Here is a 20,548-nt window from a genome sequence, read left to right on the forward strand (position 1 = left end):
TCATGACTAGTTAATCCTCACAGATGAAACTGCAATTAAATTCCATTGAATATTAAAACAAAGGTTTCGTTTTCATATTTTGAGCTTTATTGCAATAGCCATGGAACAGTTTATGTTTACATACGCTTTCCTTAAAAGTGTAATTTCAAAGCAAGGAGCTTATTCTGTTTATAAATATATCATGTTACAGCTGATCTGTTGAAAGAGCATGTCCTAGCAGAACTTTGAAAAGCATTAAATAGAATGCACTGTGCCAGTCATTGTTGTCCCTTTGAATCTGACTTATTGGCAATTGCTTATTACAATTTCATTATCCATTAATGTTGTTTCTTATCTGCTGGATTTGCAGTCATTTGCATTTAGGCAGTTACATTTCTAGTTATATTTGTTTGGTTTGAATGCTACGATTCCAATGTCTCTTGTTCCCCCGAAACCTAAGGCAAATCATCTGTTTTTATAGAGCATTATTGATAGATCTCTGAAGTTTTAGCAATTATGTTTTTAAGTGATGAAACTGATGGAGGATGGGCTGATTAGACTTTTTATGATGATCATATGATCCGTGTATTATAGAAATAAAACATTTGTCATTTATATTAAATATTATTTGGGAGGAGATTTGGGATGAGAATTCAGTACAAGGCATAGATGTGTATTGTTATTATGTATATAATCAGCTAAAAATTACTGATCACTTGGTCAGATGCTTTAACATGACTAGATTGAATACAAACAAAATGCTGTTAAAGAAACACCTCATAAAATTGAGAAAGCAGTACATCAAGAAACAGATGTTAGATGTCTTGTTAGTTTTTAGAAAGTTTTCTGTGTTTCTGTAATTATAGCACCAGCACTTTCATTTGTTGCCGCACATGCCACCAACCACATTATAATAAGCAGTAGAATATAGTGCCCTGATCTATTAGGTAGTGATGATATGTTAGCCATACTAAGAAAATTGAATCTTTTGTCCAACAACTTAGCAAAAAAAATTGTTTTTACCAGATTTAAGTGGTGAAAAATGCTCTAGGCTTATTAATCATTTTTCCACATCTTTATTTATAAGCTGTTTAATTCATGCATCAATTCAACACGTTCTTTAATCTTTGCCTAAATAAGTTTTCAGAAGATGATTCTCTTCAATTTGATTTTACCATTCTTTAAAACCTTTCCTTTAAAAATCATCTTTCATTTATTCAGTCAGGGAAACTGAAAGAGTTCTGTTCTTGTACCTACAGTTTGCAGTTTGTAAATTGTCAATAGAATTTATAATCAGAGAAAATTTCAAAATGAATTTTTTTGCTGAAACAATTCGGCAGGTTTACACTAGCAAAGTCTCTACCTTCCGCCAAAAAAGCCGTTTGATTTGTTGTTATAGTAACCAGTTAAAGGAATGGACATAAATAGGCAGCATTTGTTTCCTGTTTTAACATTTCAGTTGTTAGCGAGCTTTATTGACCAGAAGTAGGCAGGCAGACACTGACACAATTCTGAGTCAAATCGACTCTCCTTTCAAAAACGTGGGCATACTGGGTAGTCACTCCCACTTCCTGAATGCAAATACCATGAACCAACAGCAACTTCAGTGTAGAACAGAAATTCATGCTACTCACTGCACAGTCCAGATGCTAGCTCCTCTGCAGGTCAGGGGATTGTAAAGGTTAGATTTTCTTTTTATAGGTTGCAAATTTGAAGATCCTGAAACTATAGTGACAAAATAGACTGTGCAGATTGCTATTGCTACATTTTTATGAAGCCATTGCAGATCAAATGCAGTTAAGGGAAGGGAAAACATCTTCAAAACTAGTCTGAACAAGTCAGCTCTGAAAGATGCCATTTTTCAGAGATCTGTCAAAGCCACAACCACATGAGTTTCATTCAGAAATGCTTTTGAGTTTGCTTCAACGTACGAGTCCTGGTGGGGGCTTGCATCGACGGCACACTATGAAAGAGTAAGTTGAGTATGAACGAACTTAATTTTAGAAAATACAAGAAAAAAGCAAATGTGTGTGCATTGAAATGTCTTATCATTGATGTACAAGTTCCTGCAGATTATTGAATAAGATTTCAAGAATGGGGAATTAATTTTTAAATGAGAATGTTTTGTTTCAGCAGTCATGCTTGTTTCTCTGGGTAGTGTATTCAATCTAATTAAATTTTTTGTGCCTAATTGCTCAGTAAGAATATTTAATTCTCAAATAAGCATTTTTCATTAGCTGCTCATACTTACCTATGTTTTTGTTCTCTTTTCCATTAGGGCCAAAGATATGAAAAACCGACTGGGATTTCTACGTCGACGAAATGAATCTGGTGCAGGCAGTAATGCTGCAAAACTCGATAAAGTCATTAAAACTGTGAAGTAGGTCTCAAATTTTAATTAAACGTATAACTTTATTATTTCCAAGTATTGTGATTGGTAAAATGTGTTCATTTTGAATTTCTGTTTTATGCATCATTTCAAATACCAAACAATGAGGTGAAAGAATGTTCTCCACAGTTAATCGAGAATGGTGAAACACAGTCACTATTTATTCCAAACTAAAGCACTTTTCAAAGTTAAACACGAAGAATAATGATTATATTTATTTCTCAGTCATCATTCTGTATCACTTTATCAGTGAATGAAACCTGTTAAGTCAGTTGGTTTAAAGAATTATAATTCAGCTGTACTGTCAATATTTTTGAGTTTAAATATCCAGTGTTGGGCTTTGTGAGCATTAAGAGTAAGTTGAAATAAATTTGCTGGAGAAGTAGATTGAGTGTGCTGTCTGAAAGCTGAATATGTGCAGACTGCTTATACATAAAGTGTACAAAGACAGCTCTGTGGCCCACCTAGGAAAATGTGGTTCTGCACATGACAGCATCTTGTTAGGAGTACTGGAAACATGCCTAGGAAAATCTGCATTCGCCTGCAAACCTCCACAAGAGATTTATTTATCTATTAGCTGTCTAATAGATGCCAACAAGACACTGTTGTAGTCATGCTCTCTGATGCACAAAATCCTACAACATAGCCACAGATTTAGAACATAGAAGGAAAAATAAGCGCACACATTTGTGGGAACTAAGGTTTCAGTTCCTGTAAGTCCTTTTGGAGATGAATCGGCCCAACTAAATCTAGAGCAGCATTGGTGACTCTTGAGTTAGCTTAAAAGATGAGGTGATGACTGACTGTGCTGAAAAGCATGTTTGCATTATGTGTCATAATGTCCTCAGGGTTGGTGTTGGATCAATTAACTGAGGTGGGAAGACACCACCTCAGTACTAACCAACCAGATGATGACTTGCTGCAGTTGAATTGTTAGAATAAGTTAAAAGACTGTGGAAATGTGCTTATTAACAGGCTGTTGTACTTTTGCCTGCAGACCCTCGTCAGAGGAAGCTCTAAAATGGGGAGAGTCTTTGGACAAACTTCTTATCCACAAATGTAAGCACTAATGTTTTAACAATTTGTATATTGTAGAGATGTTAGATTGACATTGACTGTTGATCATCTAAGTAATTATTTCTGAGTTCAAAAATATTAATTTAGATGTGAATTAATACATAAGTTTATTAATGAAGTAACTTATTCATGTATAATATGCTGAAAGAAAAGTGTGGTATAATTGTAAATATAGTATTTTGAACTAACTCAGAATTAATTATTTTTGAAGTACTTTGATTCTCTGGCCTGCCCTACGTTCTATAATTTACTTGTGGATATTTTGTCTTAACATTTTGTCCCTCTTTAAAAAGCTATTTAATTTTCTTCTTCAGTTCAGTAAAAAATTTTTTGAGGAAAGTTCTATTGTTTTAGGTGTAATGAGTAAAATAACATAAATTTTACATAAAGCAGTTTAAAATATATTCAACATACATCCATCTTTATCATCTTTGTTACATATATTTATGATCATACAATAAAAATTCCAACAATAACAAGTCAAATTGATTGGTCATGTAGAAAACCTAAAGCCCTGTTTTCAAGTTTGTACTAATGAAAGGACCATGTCCCATATATCTTTACCTTATTTTTGTGTTTACTCTGCACAATCTATATTTCATGTGTCACCAATTTGCTTTGCAGATGGTTTAGCAGCTTTTAGAGCCTTTTTACGCACTGAATTCAGTGAAGAAAATCTTGAATTCTGGTTGGCATGTGAGGATTACAAAAAAGCCAAATCACAATCTAAAATGACTTCTAAGGCCAAAAAGATTTTTGGAGAATATATTGCCATCCAATCCTGTAAAGAAGTAAGTGATATTCTTCAGAATTTTATTTAAATATGCTTCAAATAATGATAAATCTGAATACATTTTAGTGAAACATTTGGGAGTTGAATATTAAAAATAATACTTTCTGAAACTTCTTTTAAAGGTTAATTTGGACTCCTATACAAGAGAACACACCAAGGAAAATCTTCAGAAAGTGTCACGGTCCTGCTTTGATCTTGCTCAGAAAAGGATATATGGCTTAATGGAAAAGGACTCTTATCCACGATTCCTGAGATCAGACCTGTATTTGGATTTGATAAATCAGAAGAAACAGAGTGCGTCATCATAGGTGCATGCATCTAATTCCCTGACAGGGAGTTGAGACAGATTAATTGCTGTGTTTCCACTGTTGGAAAGAGAAGATCATCATTGCTGTTTATCTCAGAAACTTTGAAACCCACTTCACTGGACTGAATCAGAACTCTGTATCAGAAGTTAGGTGCTTGTGAGATTAATGGGTTTGGACAAGTTGGAAGAAAACAGTCAGGTACTGTTTTACAGCAGAGTCTTGCTTAGAGTTGCACCTCCTGTCTAATTTTGGCATGTTGTTGGTTGGAGGTCATCCTTTTATGAATTTGTTGTGTAACAACAGCATAGGACTTCCAGAACCATGATGGAGAAACAGCTACTTTTAAACTTCCAGTGTGCCAAATTACCCATCTTTCGTTTTCTGGAGCAATGTGTCTTTCCACAGCAGCGCCAAGAGCCCCTTTTTGTGGGGTACGTTAGTAGCTATGATCAAAGACAATCATAAAGGACCAAATTATCATTAAAAGCTGTGCGTTCAAGAACTGTAGAGTTCCTATCCATCCTGAAAGACTGAGCTCGCAAGTTCTGCCTCTTCCAAGCTTTGTAAATTGAGACTGTGACAAGTATGTTAGAGTAAACTACTTGGAAGAGGCATTTCTGTTGATGATATCATGGCACTTTCCACTTCTCTTTATGAATCTATGTTCTTAGGTGGTGCCAAGTGTGCATGCAACAGAAATTAAACAGCTTTGTTATGTGCTAATGAGGATTGAGCTATTTATTAGTATACCCAGATGCTTGATGCATTTCTAATAGGTAATATTCCTTGTTTTCCTTTCATTCGTTGAAGTGCAATATTTCAGAGGTATGTTCTTTACCTTACATTAATTAAGTGTAATTGTAATATTTCTCGGAGTCTGTACAAATTATGTTGAAATCTGAAAGTTAATTTCCAGTTAATGTTTAACTTTAACTGTACATACCCCAGCAGCAGGCAGCTGGGGATTTTCCAGCTGTATATATAGTTCCTTACAAATTTTGAGTTTAATAATCATAATATGAGACTGTCAACTAATGAGTATGTAAATATGATTTGTCTCTTCAGTGCTACAAATGTTGCAAGTGAGACAATAGTGGGAATGGTTTCCTTTAGTCATGAATGCTTGTAAAGGAATTCAAGGAAGATGTATTTTTGTCAATTTTCATTGTTTACAGTGCAGGTTCTCCAAAAAACAAAAAAGGTAGAAAAAGATCTTTTCATGGTAAATAAACAATTGTTAACAAGCATTGTTATTCATTTTTGATTTATTCCCATGTATGTCTGCATTGTATTTCTATTTACTAAGTTATTCAGTGAATTGATATCACTCAGTTGACTAGACATGATACAAAAACCTACATTTATAGCATTTGTTGTATCTCAGCAACTTATATTTTGAAACATCATGAGACATAGGTATCCCTGAGTGTTTATTACCCATCCTTCATTCTTTTGAGGAGCTGTTGGTGAGCCACCTTTTATTTGATGGACCTTACCATTTCACAGTGCAGTTAAGAATCCACCATGTTTTCCTGAAGCAGGAGTCAAATAAAGGCTCTGTTAGGAAAGGCTAGTGTCCTCCACTAAAGTACGTTAGCTTACACAGAAGACACCCAGCCCTAGTTCAACAATACTTGCTGTTGACCTATTCACTGTCTCTGATTTGATAAGCTGCTTGTCTAACATCTGGTTTTGGATATGCAGCGGTATTCCTAATTTACCTTTTGAGAAGCCACTGTATTCAGTGCCCTCCATTAATATTGTTCCATAGTCATCATGAGGTGGCATAGTTTTAAAGTGAGTGGAGGTAGATATAGGGGAGATGTCAGAGGTAGGTTCTATACTCAGAGTGGTAGGAGTGTGGAATGCATTGCCGGAGAGGGTAGTCGAGTTGGCCTCATTAAGGGTATTTAAGTGGCTTTTAGATAGGCATTTGGATGACAGTATAAGGTAGGGTTGGAGGTTAGATAGACCTTAGGATTAGGATAAAAGTTTGGCACAGCATCGTAGGCCGAAGGACCTGTGCTGTGCTGTACTGTTTTATGTTCCAAATCCCTTTTCCTTCAATGACTGAGACTGAGCCACACTTTTTGCCAGGGGCTTCTTATTTAATCCCGAGTCATACTTATGATTTCCATCACCAAAGCTTGGGTTTATCATACCTACACCACTGCCCGACTCCATCCTTGGCTCTCACAATCTGCCATTGAATAAGGTCATTAAGAAGGCTATGGGATACTTTTCTCTAATAGTCTATACATTGAAACAAGAGCAAAGGTCATGATGCAGCTGTCTTAGTATACTATGTTAGTTAGGCTGTAGCTGAAGTATTGTGTGCAGTTCTAGTCATCACGCTATAGGAAGGATGTAATTGCACTACACAATGTGCAGAGTAGTTTCACCAGGATGTTTCCTGGGCTGGAGCAATTCAGCTACGAAGAGAGACTAGATAAGTTGGAGTTGTTTTCCTTAGAGCAGAGAAGGCTGAGGGAATCTAATTGATGTGTACTGAGATAGGAGTGACATAGATAGTCTAGATAGGGAGAAACATTTTCTGTTAATGGATCGATAACCAGAGGTTTTAAGGAAAGAAGCAGGAAATTTACAGGGGACTTCAGGAAAAAAAAAATCACCCAGAGGGTTGTGGGTATTTGAAATTCACTGCCTAAAAAGGTGGTAGAGACAGGAACTACAAAGACATTTAAGAAATCTTAAGCACTTGAAGCATCATAGAATATGAGGATGTGGGCCAAATGCTAGAAAATTGTATCAAAATAGATAGATGCTTTAACATCGGCACAGGCACAATTGACCAGAGAAGTATGCAGAGCAATTCTGATGGTAAAACCATAACCTAAGCCTTGGTGATGTCTGGGCATAATGATTCTCATACAGTGCTGGCAGGTCTCCTAGTTTGAACAACCCCTTATCCAACTAGAAACCTGCTCAAAACACTGTTGCCTGAACTCGAACCCATACCCCTAGACCAGTTTACTCGTTGCCATTGTACTTGTTCCTCTGGATCTGCTTATTCAACAATACCCCAATTTTAAAAATCTCTTGCTTGTTTTCAAATGCCTCAGTGGAGCTGCCCTCCCCTGTCTCTGTAAACTCCTGCACTATATAGACCTCTTAATTCTCTCTACTACTCCAGTCCAGGCTTTTTGTAAATGACTGATTTTGACCGCACTTCTGTTGTCATGCCTTCAGCTGTCTGGACACTAAACTCCAGAATTTCCTTTCTAAATTCTATTAACATTTCTTCTATGAAAGGTACTCCTTAAAATCTAACTGTTTCACCAAGTTTTTCCTCCCTTGTTCTAGTATCTCCCTTTGCAGGGTCACCAAAAAGATGTTAACACTTCTGCAAAGCAGCTTGAAATAAAAATGAAGTGCCGGAGAAGCTCAGTGGATCTCAATGAAGAGTTATATTGAACTCAGAATGTGCACTTTTTCTCTCCCAAAGATGTTACTAGACCTGATGAGTTTCTCCAGTCATTTGTTTTTAATTCCTATCTCCAACATCCACAGTACTTTGTTTTTATTTAAGCACCTAGCTAGCCTTACTGCTGTGAAAATCGCTTGCTTGCTTGAATTGTCTCAAGCTATACGTAGGAATTGTCTGTCCAGTGTTTCCACTGATGTTTTACATTTAGACAGAATGAACCATTTTCTGTACAGTCAGAGATGTACAGCACGGAAACAGACCCTTTGGTCTAACTTGTCCATGTCGGCCAGACATCCTAAATTGTTCTCGTCCAATCTTACAGCATTTGGCCCATTCCCCTCTAAACCCTTTTCATTTACCCACCCAGACGCCTTTTAAATGTTGTGATTGTACCAGCTTCCGTCACCACCTCTAGAAGCTCATTCCATACACGGACCACCCCTTAGCTCCCTTTTAAATGTTTCCCCCTCACCTTAAACCTGTGCCCTCTACTTTCAGACTCCCCTGCTCTGGGGAAAAGACCTTGACTATTTACCCTGTCTGTGCTCCTCATGATTTTATAAGCCTCTGTAAGGTCAACCCACAGCCTCTGATGCTCCAAGGAAAATAACCCCAGCCTATTCGGCCTCTCCCTGTAGCTTAACCCCTCCAACCCTGGCAACATCTTTGTAAATCTTTCCTGAACCCTTTCAAGTTTCACAACATGTTTCCTATAGCAAGGAGGCCAGAATTGAACGCAATGTTCCAATAGTGGCCTAACCAATGTCCTGTACAGTCGCAATGTGATCTCCCAACTCATGCTCAATGCCCTGACTAATAAAGGCAAGTGTACCAAACGCATTCTTCGCTACCCTGTCTACCTGTGACTCCACTTTGAAAAAACTATGAACCTGCATCTCAAGGTCTCTTTGTTTGGCAACACTCCCCAGAACCCTGCCATTATTTGTACAAGTCCTGTCCCGGCTTGCCTTTCCAAAATATAGCATTTCACATTTATCTAAATTAACCTTAATCTCCCACTCCTCGGCTCATTGGCCCATCTGATCAAGGTCACGTTGTATGCTGAGACAACCACCTGCGCTGTCTACTATGCCACCAATTTTGGTGTCATCTGCAATCTTAGTAACCATTCCTCCTATGTTCACATCCATATTGTTTATACAAATGTCGAAAAGCAGTGGACCCAGCACCGATCCTTGCAGCACACTGCTGATCACGGGCCTCCAGTGTGAAAAGTACTTGAACTGAAAGAGCTGCACTGTTTTTAATTACACCCACAACATCATTGAAGACAAGGGCCAAATAAAATAGCCAAATAACATGTCCCAACAGACTGTATAAGGTGAAAATCCACTTATTTTGGTTAATGCCACTGATATTTTCTGATATTACTTTTAAATGGGAAGCACAAGTGTATAATTTAAACTTTTCCTTCCACCAAAATCTCAAAAACACTTATGAAAATTAACAATAATTATGTATTTCAACATGAATCCTTAATGCGCATTTGTAATAATGGCTGCTGTAAAACCCAATGGCTAGAAATGTTGCCAACGTATGCTATATGCCAGAGGAGTTGCATCCCCTTGTCAAAGAAGAAACTAAAAGATTTTCTTCTGTGAAAATGTTCACTATGGTCATAACAACAGTGAAATCTAATTAACCTTTTAACTGCAAGACTCTTTGCAACTCTCGCAAACTAAATACACATAGCTGCACCAACAATTAGGTCAGTACCAGTGATAATGGGAACTGCAGATGCTGGAGAATCCAAGATAACGAAATGTGAGGCTGGATGAACACAGCAGGCCAAGCAGCATCTCAGGAGCACAAAAGCTGACGTTCCGGCCCGAAACGTCAGCTTTTGTGCTCCTGAGGTGCTGCTGGGCCTGCTGTGTTCGTCCAGCCTCACATTTCGTTATCTAGGTCGTACCAAACTGCTTGTGCTGCCAACCCCATCATTCCACCCTTCTTACTAAACACTGAGCAATTTTCCAATCATATAAAAGACATATTTGTTATCCATAGAAAAGCTCAAGTTCACCAGTGACAAATAAAAACAAAAGCCTGCAAAGCTGACAGGATGTCCACGTATATGACTCAAAGTACCATAATTTAAGATATACATGCAAAAAATGCTTAATTGACTCAGACGTCCAGTCAGAAAAGACAGTTTTAAAAAAAAATTGAAAGACAATGGCCTCAAAATCCAACTTGGTAATCCCAGTAACTTTGCTGTTAGAGTCACTTTCAAATTTATTATCCAGACAGAAAATTTTGAACAGAAATTAATTTCAAGTACATGGCTCATTCATTAGCAAGTACATGTAAGGAAACAAAAAAAAAAGTATTCAATAATCACAAAAGTCCAGCTTTAATCAAAGTATTTAAACTATTTCAATGCAGGTGCAATAATCAGTGATTCCATGCAGATGTTACATCCTAAGTTATATGAAAAGTGCTGATCTTAGTAGAAAAAGAATTCCTGCACTGCTCTGCATGTTTCTAGCTTGAAGTATGCAGAATCAGCTGTTCTGTCCAGACCCTTATTTTTACCTCAGTGCTTTAGTTAATAACATCTTACACACGCGCATCTCCCATAGCGCAAGGGGCTTCCCCCAGCACTATTTAAAAGGATCATCAAATTCCTACATGTTAGTTGTTGATTAAATTCTGTCAGTCCTGTTTGAGTTTGAGGAAGGGGGTTCAGTGCTTTATAGATTTGGTTCAGTTGATAAGGTGTGCTGCTGCTCATGGAGAAGGCTTGGGCTCTGCAGTTGCCAGCTCCTTTGGGCTGTAATAACTCATAAATTTGGAGCAGAGGCAACAAAATTGCCTGTGGATGGCAGACAGGCTGAAACATCTCAGCAGGAAGCCTTTGCCCGCAGGATTTTCCAGGAGCATGTCTCCTACCTTGACCTCAGCAGAGCTAGTGTGTTAGGTTATTGCAATTCAATCCATGGTATTATTCTTGGAATCACATTTACAGCCCCAGAGCAAAGTGAGGACAGGACTGCCAGTGAGTGTGAAGGTGAACATGGTCTTAAATTTCTTTGCCTGCTGATCCTTCCAAGCTGCGACAAGCAAGCTCATTAACATTTAGCTCTTTGCTTGTCCAATGCTCTATCCATGGCTCTACAAGCCTGGAGAAAGCACTTGCTTGTTTTCTTTCTGAAAAGAGAAACGTCTCTAGCCATAGTGGTCTTTTACATTGACCAAAGTCTGACTGACCATCTACAACACAGTTCAATAAGAAAATCACTGTGGTTTCTGAGAATAATTAGGCTCCCCACTGTTCACTAGTTCCACATCTTTACTTCCCTCATGCCATTGTAGTATCCTTTTGACCACAAGCTTGAAATAAAAGCCACCAGGAAGAAACTGTTCTTCTGACTTTATCCAACAAAATTTGAATATTCCACACAATGGTTAACTAATCACTGGTGCACTTCTTCAGTGCCTAGGTTGCAGGTAATGCCTAATCAATTTCTCCTCTGTGGTGTAATTGTTGTGGCCTCAGCACAATTGGTGAAAAGCTGCCTAATGTCAGTAAACTAAAACGCTTCAGACTTTGAGGATTTGGATTCAGATCTGCCGTCTCAATATGGGTGGTAGTTGTCGTCCTGGAAGAGGATGTTGAATAACGTGTTCATCATCCTAGGTGCTTTGCTCATCCCCTGGGATGCATTAGGGAGGTCTTCAACTATCTGAATTGCTTTGAGGCCCTGGAACCCTCTTTAGGCACTATATATCAAAGGCCACGGTGGCAACAGTTCCGAGTCTGAACGCCAGCAAGCTCGGATTTCTTGATGACGTAAGATTAGTGTCGCAGATGCTGCAATTCTGAAATCAAAACATAAAATGCTGCAAATATTCTATCTCAGGCTGGAGAAACAATTTAATTTTTCAGGCAGATTACCTTTCATCGGAAAATGATCTTGTGACCTCAGTCTGAACTTTCACTGTGGTGCTGAGACAGTGGCTGATTTATACGTCGGCAATGGCAGGCTACCGGGGAATCTAGGCTTGATCTCCTTAATCTTCCTCATAGGACAATTGCACATGACTTCATCTCAGAAACCTGCCTCATGAACCCTCGTTGTACTCATTCCGATGTAAGTATGCCCTTCATTCGGTGAGGAAATCAGAACTGCACACAGTAATCCATCTGTGGTCTTGCCAAGAATGTCCTGTAAAATGGTAGTATAAGACTCGAATCATTTAGTAGCAAAACAAATATTTGCCTTCGCCATTGCAGTTTGCTGCTGCCCCCTATTATGGTACCTTGTCCTGTAAAAGAGAAAGCAATGTGTCAGTGACTGTGCTATAATGTGTTTGAGCCATGTGCCTGCCACAACTGAATAGCTGAGATAACAAAGTGTGGAGCTAGATGAACACAGCAGGCCAAGCAGCATCTTAGGAGTACATTGCCTGTCCTGCTGTGTTCATCCAGCTCCAAACTTTGTTATCTCGGATTCTCCAGCATCTGCAGTTCCCATTATCTCTGATATAACTGAATCTGTGTACCCAGGCTGTGAGATATGGTGTGTTGCTCCAACAATGCTGACTGTGTGAGAGTGAGGTAAGACTGTGGGTTTGAGGTATGGCAAAGGTACCAGGAAAGTGAATAGTGATGGTTTTCTTTACTTTTTTGGTGGTACATGTGCATTGCTAGCAAGGGCAGTATTTGTTGCCTGTTCCTAATTGATCTTGAACTGAATGGCTTGCTAGGTCTTTTCAGTCAAACACATTGCTGAGGGTCTGGAGTCACAGATACACCAGAGCAGATTATTACAGCAGCCCTTGTCCCCTGGAGAAAATTAGTAAACCATATGTGTTTATAAAACAATGGATGACAACTGTCGTGGTCACCGTTTCTGAGACTAGCTTTTCAATGCCAGGTTTTATATATTCTAATCAGCCTGTTTAGAGATGTTAACGACACATCTCCAGAGCAGAGAGGATTTGAACCCAGGCCCCTTGACTCAGAGATAAGGTCACTAATTTCCGATTTTAGATTTTCCTGTTGGAAAGGGTAATGTGCAGTTGCATAGTCCCAGAGGGCTGTTCTGAGAGACAACTGGTAGTGAGTTTAACCTAAGTTTAACCTTTCCACAGGTGAGGGGCAAGGCTGAGAGGATGGGACATTCATAGTAACTTCGGCCAGTGTAGGAACTGAACCCACACTGGGGGCATTACTCTGCATTGCAAACCAACTGCCTGGCCAAATGAGCTAACCAGACCCAAAATTCCATGTTTTAATCATTTGAATTTAAATACCAAGAGCTGCCACAATGAGATTTGAATCCATATCCCCAAAGAGAGATGGTTAGCTTGAGCCACTTGATATTGTCATTATTCAACTCCCCCATGAGCTGAACAGAGTGAGGCTAGTGATCCATGTGGTAGGGCATGACAATATGAGGAAGCATTCACTAACGTTGACTATTCAAGAGACCATTAAATTTATTTTAAAACTGCATCTAAGTCTTTGAGGGCCAAATCACTGACATTGATCATTATAACCATTTGTTCCTCCTGCCATCTCAGTCCTCCACTGTTAGTTCTACTAAGGAAACAAGAAACAATTTCCTCCTGCCTGCCTTTTAAGTACATAAAGGATGAAAGCATTTATAAACTATTTGGCCCTACAAGCTTGCACCATTGTCCAACAAGACCATGGCCATGATTCTACTTTTTCTCTACCTTCCCACATCACCCTACACCTCAGAACTTCCTTAGCACAAGAAACTAGTTGACCTCTATCTTAGATAACAGCTGAGCATTGATGGCATCCTGAGGTAAAGAATTCCAAAGATTCATAACTTCTTGAGTAGTCCCTATTAATCTCTCTCATAGCCTCATGTATTTCCAAGTGTCAGAAAAGAACAAGACTATTTTGGATTTGAATTTATCTAGTTTTCACAGGGAAGGTTTCAGGTATGCGCGGTGAATTTATAGAGAAATGTATAAGTAAGTCAGATATTTTGAAATTTTGCACTGGGACAAAGGAAATAATTAGAGTTCAGTCAAATTATTTTAAGGTATACTTTTAAATTGTATGGATGGCACAGGTAGTAGAGTTTTGAACAGACTATAGCTTGTATAGAATGGCCAACAGGGAGAGCATTGAAAGATTGGACCTGGAGGATAGAAATTGGGAATGGATCTGAATGGAGCAACCTTATGGATTTGGACATGGGTGACATTAAATAAGGGATAGCAAGAACTGCAGATGCTGAAGTCAGAGATTACACAGTATTAGAGCTGGAGGAACACAGCAGCCAGGCAGCATCAGAGGGGCAGGAAAGTTGACGTTTTGTGTCAGGACCCTTCTTCAGAGATGGGGAGATGGAAGAAAGCTCTGAATTAAATAGAGAGAGGAGGGGTGGGGCTGGGGAAAATAGGTGGGATGGTGATAGGTGAGTGCAGGTAAGCAGTGGTGGGATTGGTTAGTGGGATGGAAGGAGCAGATAGGTACAAGAGAAGATGGACAGGTTGTGTCAGGTCAAGGAGGTGGGGATGAGAGGGAGGGTTGGACATGGGATGAGGCTGGGGGGGGTAGGGAGATTTTAAAAACGGTGAATTCCACCTTTAGGCCATTGGACTGAAGGTTCCCAAGGTGGAATATGAGGTGTTACTGCTCCAGTTTGCAGGTGATGTCATTGTAACAGTGGAGGAGGTCCAGGATGGACAAGTAACCCAGAGAGTGGGAGGGGGAGTTAAAATGGTTGGCACCCAGAAGGTGTTGCCATTTGTCACATACAGAGCATAGATACTACACCTGCCCCTACACCTCTCCGTCACCTCCATTCAAGGCCCAAAACAAGCCTTCTATATCATGCAGGGGGTTCACCTGCACATCATTCAACTTGGCCTACTGTATCTGCTGCTCCCGATACAGAAGGCCTTCTCCAGCTTGTAGGTGGTGTCATTGTGACACTGGAGAAGGCCCAGAATGTGGCTTCTTCTCAGTCAATGAGACCAAGCGTAGACTCAGAGACTGTTTTGTAGGGCATTTGCGCTGTAACTGCGACAAATAATAACATCTTCCAGTCACCTACCATTTTAACTCTCTCTTCGACTCCCTGGATGACATGTCCATCCTGGCCCTCCTCCAGTGACATAAGGACACCACCTGCAAACTGGAGCAGCATCACTTCATATTCTGCCTCTGGAGACTATAGCCCATTGGCCTAAACATGGAATTCACAAGTTTTAAAATCTTCCTGGCTCCGGGCCCATCCCATGTCTAACCTTCCCTCTCATCCCCAACTTCTTGACCTGACGCAACCAGTCTATCTTCTCTCTCACCTATCCACTCCTCCCACCTCACTGACCAATCCCCGCCACTGCCTACCTGCATTCACCTATCACCATCCCACCTAGCTTCCCCACCCCCATCCCTCCTCTCTATTTATCTCCCAGATCCCCTCGCACCCCACACCCACACACCCCCCCCCCCCCCATTTCTGAAGAAGGGTCCTGATCTGAAATGTCAACTTTCTTGCTCCTCTGATGCTGCCTGGCCTGCTGTGTTTCTCTGACATTAAATAAGGTTAGCATTTGTGATTTGCAGGTTAACTCACAATCAAAGAAATCATTCAAGTGGTACACTATTTGGTTCACTTTGTATAACCATCAAAGAAGAGATTTAAGATATTGGTATGAAGTTTCAGTTGGGAGCCAAGAAAGAATGATTCTGTTCAAAAAAAGGGAAGCTGAAGAAGGTAATCCAATCCATGACTTATTTTCAGAAATTCCAGGAAGAGGTGAGTTAAATCATGTTGCAGATCTTTATACCTTGGCGTTATTAAGAAACATGTGGAGAGAGAGCACCTAGATGGAGACGAGTTAGGATCCAGAAGGACGGGAATATGTATGGACAGAAAGAGAAGCCATTGTGGAGTGTTCATCTTGAAACATAAAATACCTTAAAAACTGCATTAAAAATAAGGTAGTAAAAAATAAGATTATTTTGAGTGAACTGTGAGAATCGGTAAAACTCAAGTTATTTCAAAGCAATTTCAGTCTTGATGTTAAAAACACAACTTTTTTCATTTTGTTTCTCATCATCTTTTGATGTATAACATTTGTATAGCATTGCTTTGTTTCTAAAGTGTTTAACGGAAAAGGAATGTGTAGTGCTGCTTTATGTTGACACACAACCTGAGGAAGGATGTGCTCAGCTTCACCTTTTTATGGTTATAATGAGGTAACAATGTTTTTAAGTTCCACAATCACAATGTGTGACTAATACACGTGAATAGAGTTTCCAGGATGAGACACTTCCTGACCTTGTGCTCTATGACCCTCTGACTGATGCAATTGAAGATCAAGGGACAAATATGGGAGAGTATTAGACTCATGCTGTATGCCCATAAAAGATCCTTTAGATCCTGTACAGATGGTAAATAAATAGCTTACGTAAAATCTACAAAGTAGATACATTATAAGTAATTGACTTATGATGAGTCATAGAGTCAGAGAATCATACAGCATGGAAACAGAATCTTCGGTCCAACTAGTCCACGCCAACCATGTTCCCAAACTAAACTAATCCTACCTGCCTGCGCTTGGCCCATATCCCTCCAAACCTTTCTTATTCATGTACTTATCCAAATGTCTTTTAAACGTGTAACTGTTCCTGCATTTATTGCTTTCTGTGGCAGTTCATTCCACACTTGAACCAGTCTCTGCGTTAAAAAAAGTTGCCCCTCAAGTCCTTTTTAAAATCTTCCTCCTCTCACCTTAAAAGTATGCCCCCTAATTTTGAACTCCCCCACCTTAAGGAAAAGGTCCTTGTCATTCATTTTTTTGTACGCCCCTCATGATTTTATAAACCTCAACAAGATCACCCCTCAACCTCCCACGTTTCAGTGAAAAAAGTTCCAGCTTATCCAGTCTATTTTTATGTCTTAACCCCTCCTTTCCCAGCAATATCCCAATAAATCTTTTCTGAACCCTCTTCAATCGATAGCAGGACAATCAGAACCACACACAGTACTTCAAATGTGGCCTCATCAATGTCCTGCACAACCTCAACTTGACTTCCCAACTCCTATGCTCAAAGGTCTGAGCAATGAAGGCACCTCCTTAACCACCCTGTCTACCTGTGACACTAATTTCAAAGAACTATGTACCTGAACCCCTAGGTCTCTCTGCTCCACAACACTACTCAGAGCCCTACCATTAATTGTATAAGCCCTGTCCTTGTTTGTTTTATCAAAATGCAATATCACACATTTATCCAAATTAAACTCCACCTGTATGAAGGGAATAATTTTGATAAAATTGGTTTCTTTAAGCATTGTGAAATGGAAAATTTAAACCTACACCTTACATAGTTTTTTTTTAATTCGTCCATAGGATGTTGGCATAGTTGACTCAATCAACATCTGGTTATCCCTAATCGCCCAGAAGGCAGTTAAGAGTCGGCCAAATTGCTGTGGGTCTGGAGTCACATGTAGGCCAGACCATCTCAGACCAGGTAAGGCTTTTGCATTGCGTGTTCAGTGATATTAACATTATGCCAACACCTTCCCAAATGATGTAACATTTGCTTTCATGTTTCTCTCTTCCAGCCTCTCCAACTATTCGGATTTGTCATAGTTGTCACATAGCACCCATGATGGGACAGACTTTGGAGTTGTTCCTTTCTAAGGCAGTACAAAATTGGCTTATAGCACTTAGAGCAGACATTCATCGATAGAAGGGTGTCAATCAAAAAACGAGCATTGGTGCGAAGCCAAGCAGCCTATCAAATAAGCTGAGGCCAGGGTCATTTTGATTGTTTGGTCTGTTGGCCTGGAAATAGTACAGACTTGAAGACAGAAACACAGTTATTAGGCATAGATGGAAGCTTTTAGAAAATGCCATTCAGTGGACAGATATATGTACAGTGTACCTCAATGTATCGTTTAATCATATTAATGTACCTACCCAAATGGAAAACCCCTCTATTTTGAGAAGGAGATTGTTGTATCATTTTATGTTTGATTGTTTTCCCTTCGTATTGACCTTTGTAAATTGAATAAATTTACAATTTTCATAATCAAACACATTCATCTTTTCTAATAGCAATAAACCAAGTATTTGCAGCCGAAACAGATGTTATGTTGCAATGGTCAATTTTACTTCAAATCAATTTCTGGCCTGCAGTTGATCCTGCTACATAATTAACTGACCCTACACCTATATTGATTATCTTTCTGCACAAAATGTGATCCCATCAACTAAACATACAAACTGGTGCAGAAACCATTAAAAGAGAGATGAAATGCTTTTGGAAATATTTCTATTTAAGTCAGCTAGTGCAGGTAGTTTCATATAATCAAATGATTTGACATCTGCTAAGTATTTCCTTCTTCATAGTGAATTAGACAAAGGAAAGATACAATGGAAATACAAAGACACAATTTAAATTTCACATTTGACTCAACTTGATATACCAGTACACTGCTGATAGAAAGGCAGCCCAATTTTCTGGAACAAATACTTTCATACAAGGTGGAAATTAAACACAGAATTCTTATAGTGCAGAAGGAGACCATTCAGCCCATTGTGTGTGCGTCAGCTCTCTGAACATTTTGACTTTGTGCCAAACTCCAGCCAATTGTCCATGACCCTGAATCCATGACATCATGTGATCCACTTTCCTTCATATTCACCTCATAAACAGGTAGAACACACATCTCCGAATGTCTGTGGAAGTCTAAATGTTGATAGAATATTCCCCATCTGTAACTTTTTTTATAATAGTGAGACATTAAAGTGAAGTATTGCAGCTTTAAGTTGTCATCCTTAAAAAAGAATTGTTTTGCTGCTTTGCCTGTGTGTTCTTTGTTTAGTACAGCATCACTGAAACACTCAATTACATTTCTGCTACCTCAAGCCCTGACTTTCCCACTGCTCTTTACAGTTTCTGTTGATCGTCCCTTTCAAGAAACTGCAATGTGCAGCCTGTATCTGATCATGCACAGGATGTTGTTTCTTTATTGCCTCTGTCTGCAGAAATTTCACTGTATCTTGGAACATGTGACGATAATAAACCAAATCAAATCAAACCCCTGTTCCAAATTATAGCTTTACTGTCATCACATTATTTTAAAATCCTTGAGGATGAATTTTTTACCACTGTTGTGGTAATCATATGGTAAAGCACAATATATAATCACATAGTGCACAGCTCCTATTATCCCTGTCTGTGGAAATGTGTGACATGCAATTTATCTCCCTCTCTGACACTAACATTAATTTATCCCCAGTGTCTTTGTTTACAGCTTCACCTATAGCTTCTCCCCCCCTATCTCTGCAAAGTCCTGAGATTTGTTTGCCAGCAGATATCCTTCACTTGCCTGGTCTACTGATTTAATTCCATATCTGGTGGTGCAATGTTTGGTTATCTTGACACACTGCACCTTTTGCAATACTGCTCTCCATTTATAAAAACTTCCTCAGAATCTATTTCTTGAGGAATGCCTTCAAAAACCTGCCACAATTCTTCTGCAAATACTTATTGTTGTCCATCCTGTTCTATATGAAGTGCCCTGTCAGATTCATTACAATAATTTTGTTTGCCCATCTGCAAGTCATTGATATTGGCGCGGTACCCTTCTTTGTATTCGCATGTTGTGAAACAGATAAGGTTAAAAATTATTGCATTATGACAGATTCACTCTCACCTTTGAGCCCTCCATCTGCAGAGATTTGCTTCAGACACATTCCAACCTCTCAATATCCTGCTGGCACATCGCTGACTCACTTACTCAGTTCTCCACTTCAATACTATTGTTTAGCGGGCACACCTTTCATTGGAAAGCTGCTGCCAGGTTGGCTAGCTCACAGGGAAAGTCACTCATCTCATGGATGGGAGCAGGGTTCACTTCAGCACTCTTCACTTACAAGCTTAGCACTCACTTTCCAACTAATACAATGTTTACAGCACCTCCACACCTTGTCATCCCATCCAGAACTTACAGTCTCATTGTATTATGTCCTGCCTTTTTTTTAACAAGCCACAAGTCAGGCAGTGTGTCTCAGTTGTCAGCAACGATCCGTGCAAATGAGTTAACATGTTGCTGCATGCCGCTGTGTTACATCAATGGCACATTTGCACCAAGTGTTAGCTGCTTACGTGGCAAGCACACAGTATGTGCAGCAAGTTAAGGGCCAGGGCCCCCTTCATGCAGGGATGTCATTCCAAGGCACACAGAGGAGTGGGCCACAGTCAATCCTGGGCGTCCGTTCACTGAAAGACTGGGGGCATTATCAGGGACCTCCGTTGCAGTGGGTATTTGGGAAAATTAATTGTAGGGATTTTGGAGGAAGGAGGGATGCTGGGATATAGACAAAAGAAGAAATGTAAAAGAGTCAACTTAGCATCTTGAGTGGGATCTGATAAAGCATGAGGAAACTATGAGCTCCTACTGGGTCAGGGTCATTGGTCGTCATCCCCATCCTGGCTTTGACCTGAGTTGGGGAGGGGAGGAGAACGTAGCAGTGGTGATGCTGGTCAGTGCAGAAAGGTCGGGACACAGTGAGTGATGCTGGGG

The 20,548-nt window shown here is 39.5% G+C and overlaps 1 protein-coding gene across 9 annotated transcripts in view; it reads left to right on the top strand.

The window, feature by feature from the left end:
* Nucleotides 1–5,793, top strand: part of rgs3a (regulator of G protein signaling 3a) — a 243,603-nt gene extending 237,810 nt beyond the window's left edge. For 8 of the 9 annotated variants that reach the window (XM_059638197.1, XM_059638191.1, XM_059638192.1 and 5 more), the window contains 4 exons: nucleotides 2,258–2,359; nucleotides 3,366–3,427; nucleotides 4,070–4,236; nucleotides 4,361–5,793. In XM_059638197.1, coding sequence (XP_059494180.1) covers nucleotides 2,258–2,359; nucleotides 3,366–3,427; nucleotides 4,070–4,236; nucleotides 4,361–4,546 — 517 coding nt within the window. In that variant the 3' untranslated portion in view covers nucleotides 4,547–5,793. Of the gene's footprint in view, nucleotides 1–1,213; nucleotides 1,953–2,257; nucleotides 2,360–3,365; nucleotides 3,428–4,069; nucleotides 4,237–4,360 lie in introns of those variants that run through there. The other variant, XM_048558960.1, reaches the window with a different exon arrangement.
* The last annotated feature ends 14,755 nt before the right edge of the window (nucleotides 5,794–20,548 follow it).

This window comes from Stegostoma tigrinum, chromosome 29, assembly GCF_030684315.1.
Source record: "Stegostoma tigrinum isolate sSteTig4 chromosome 29, sSteTig4.hap1, whole genome shotgun sequence".
Lineage (NCBI taxonomy): Eukaryota > Metazoa > Chordata > Chondrichthyes > Orectolobiformes > Stegostomatidae > Stegostoma > Stegostoma tigrinum.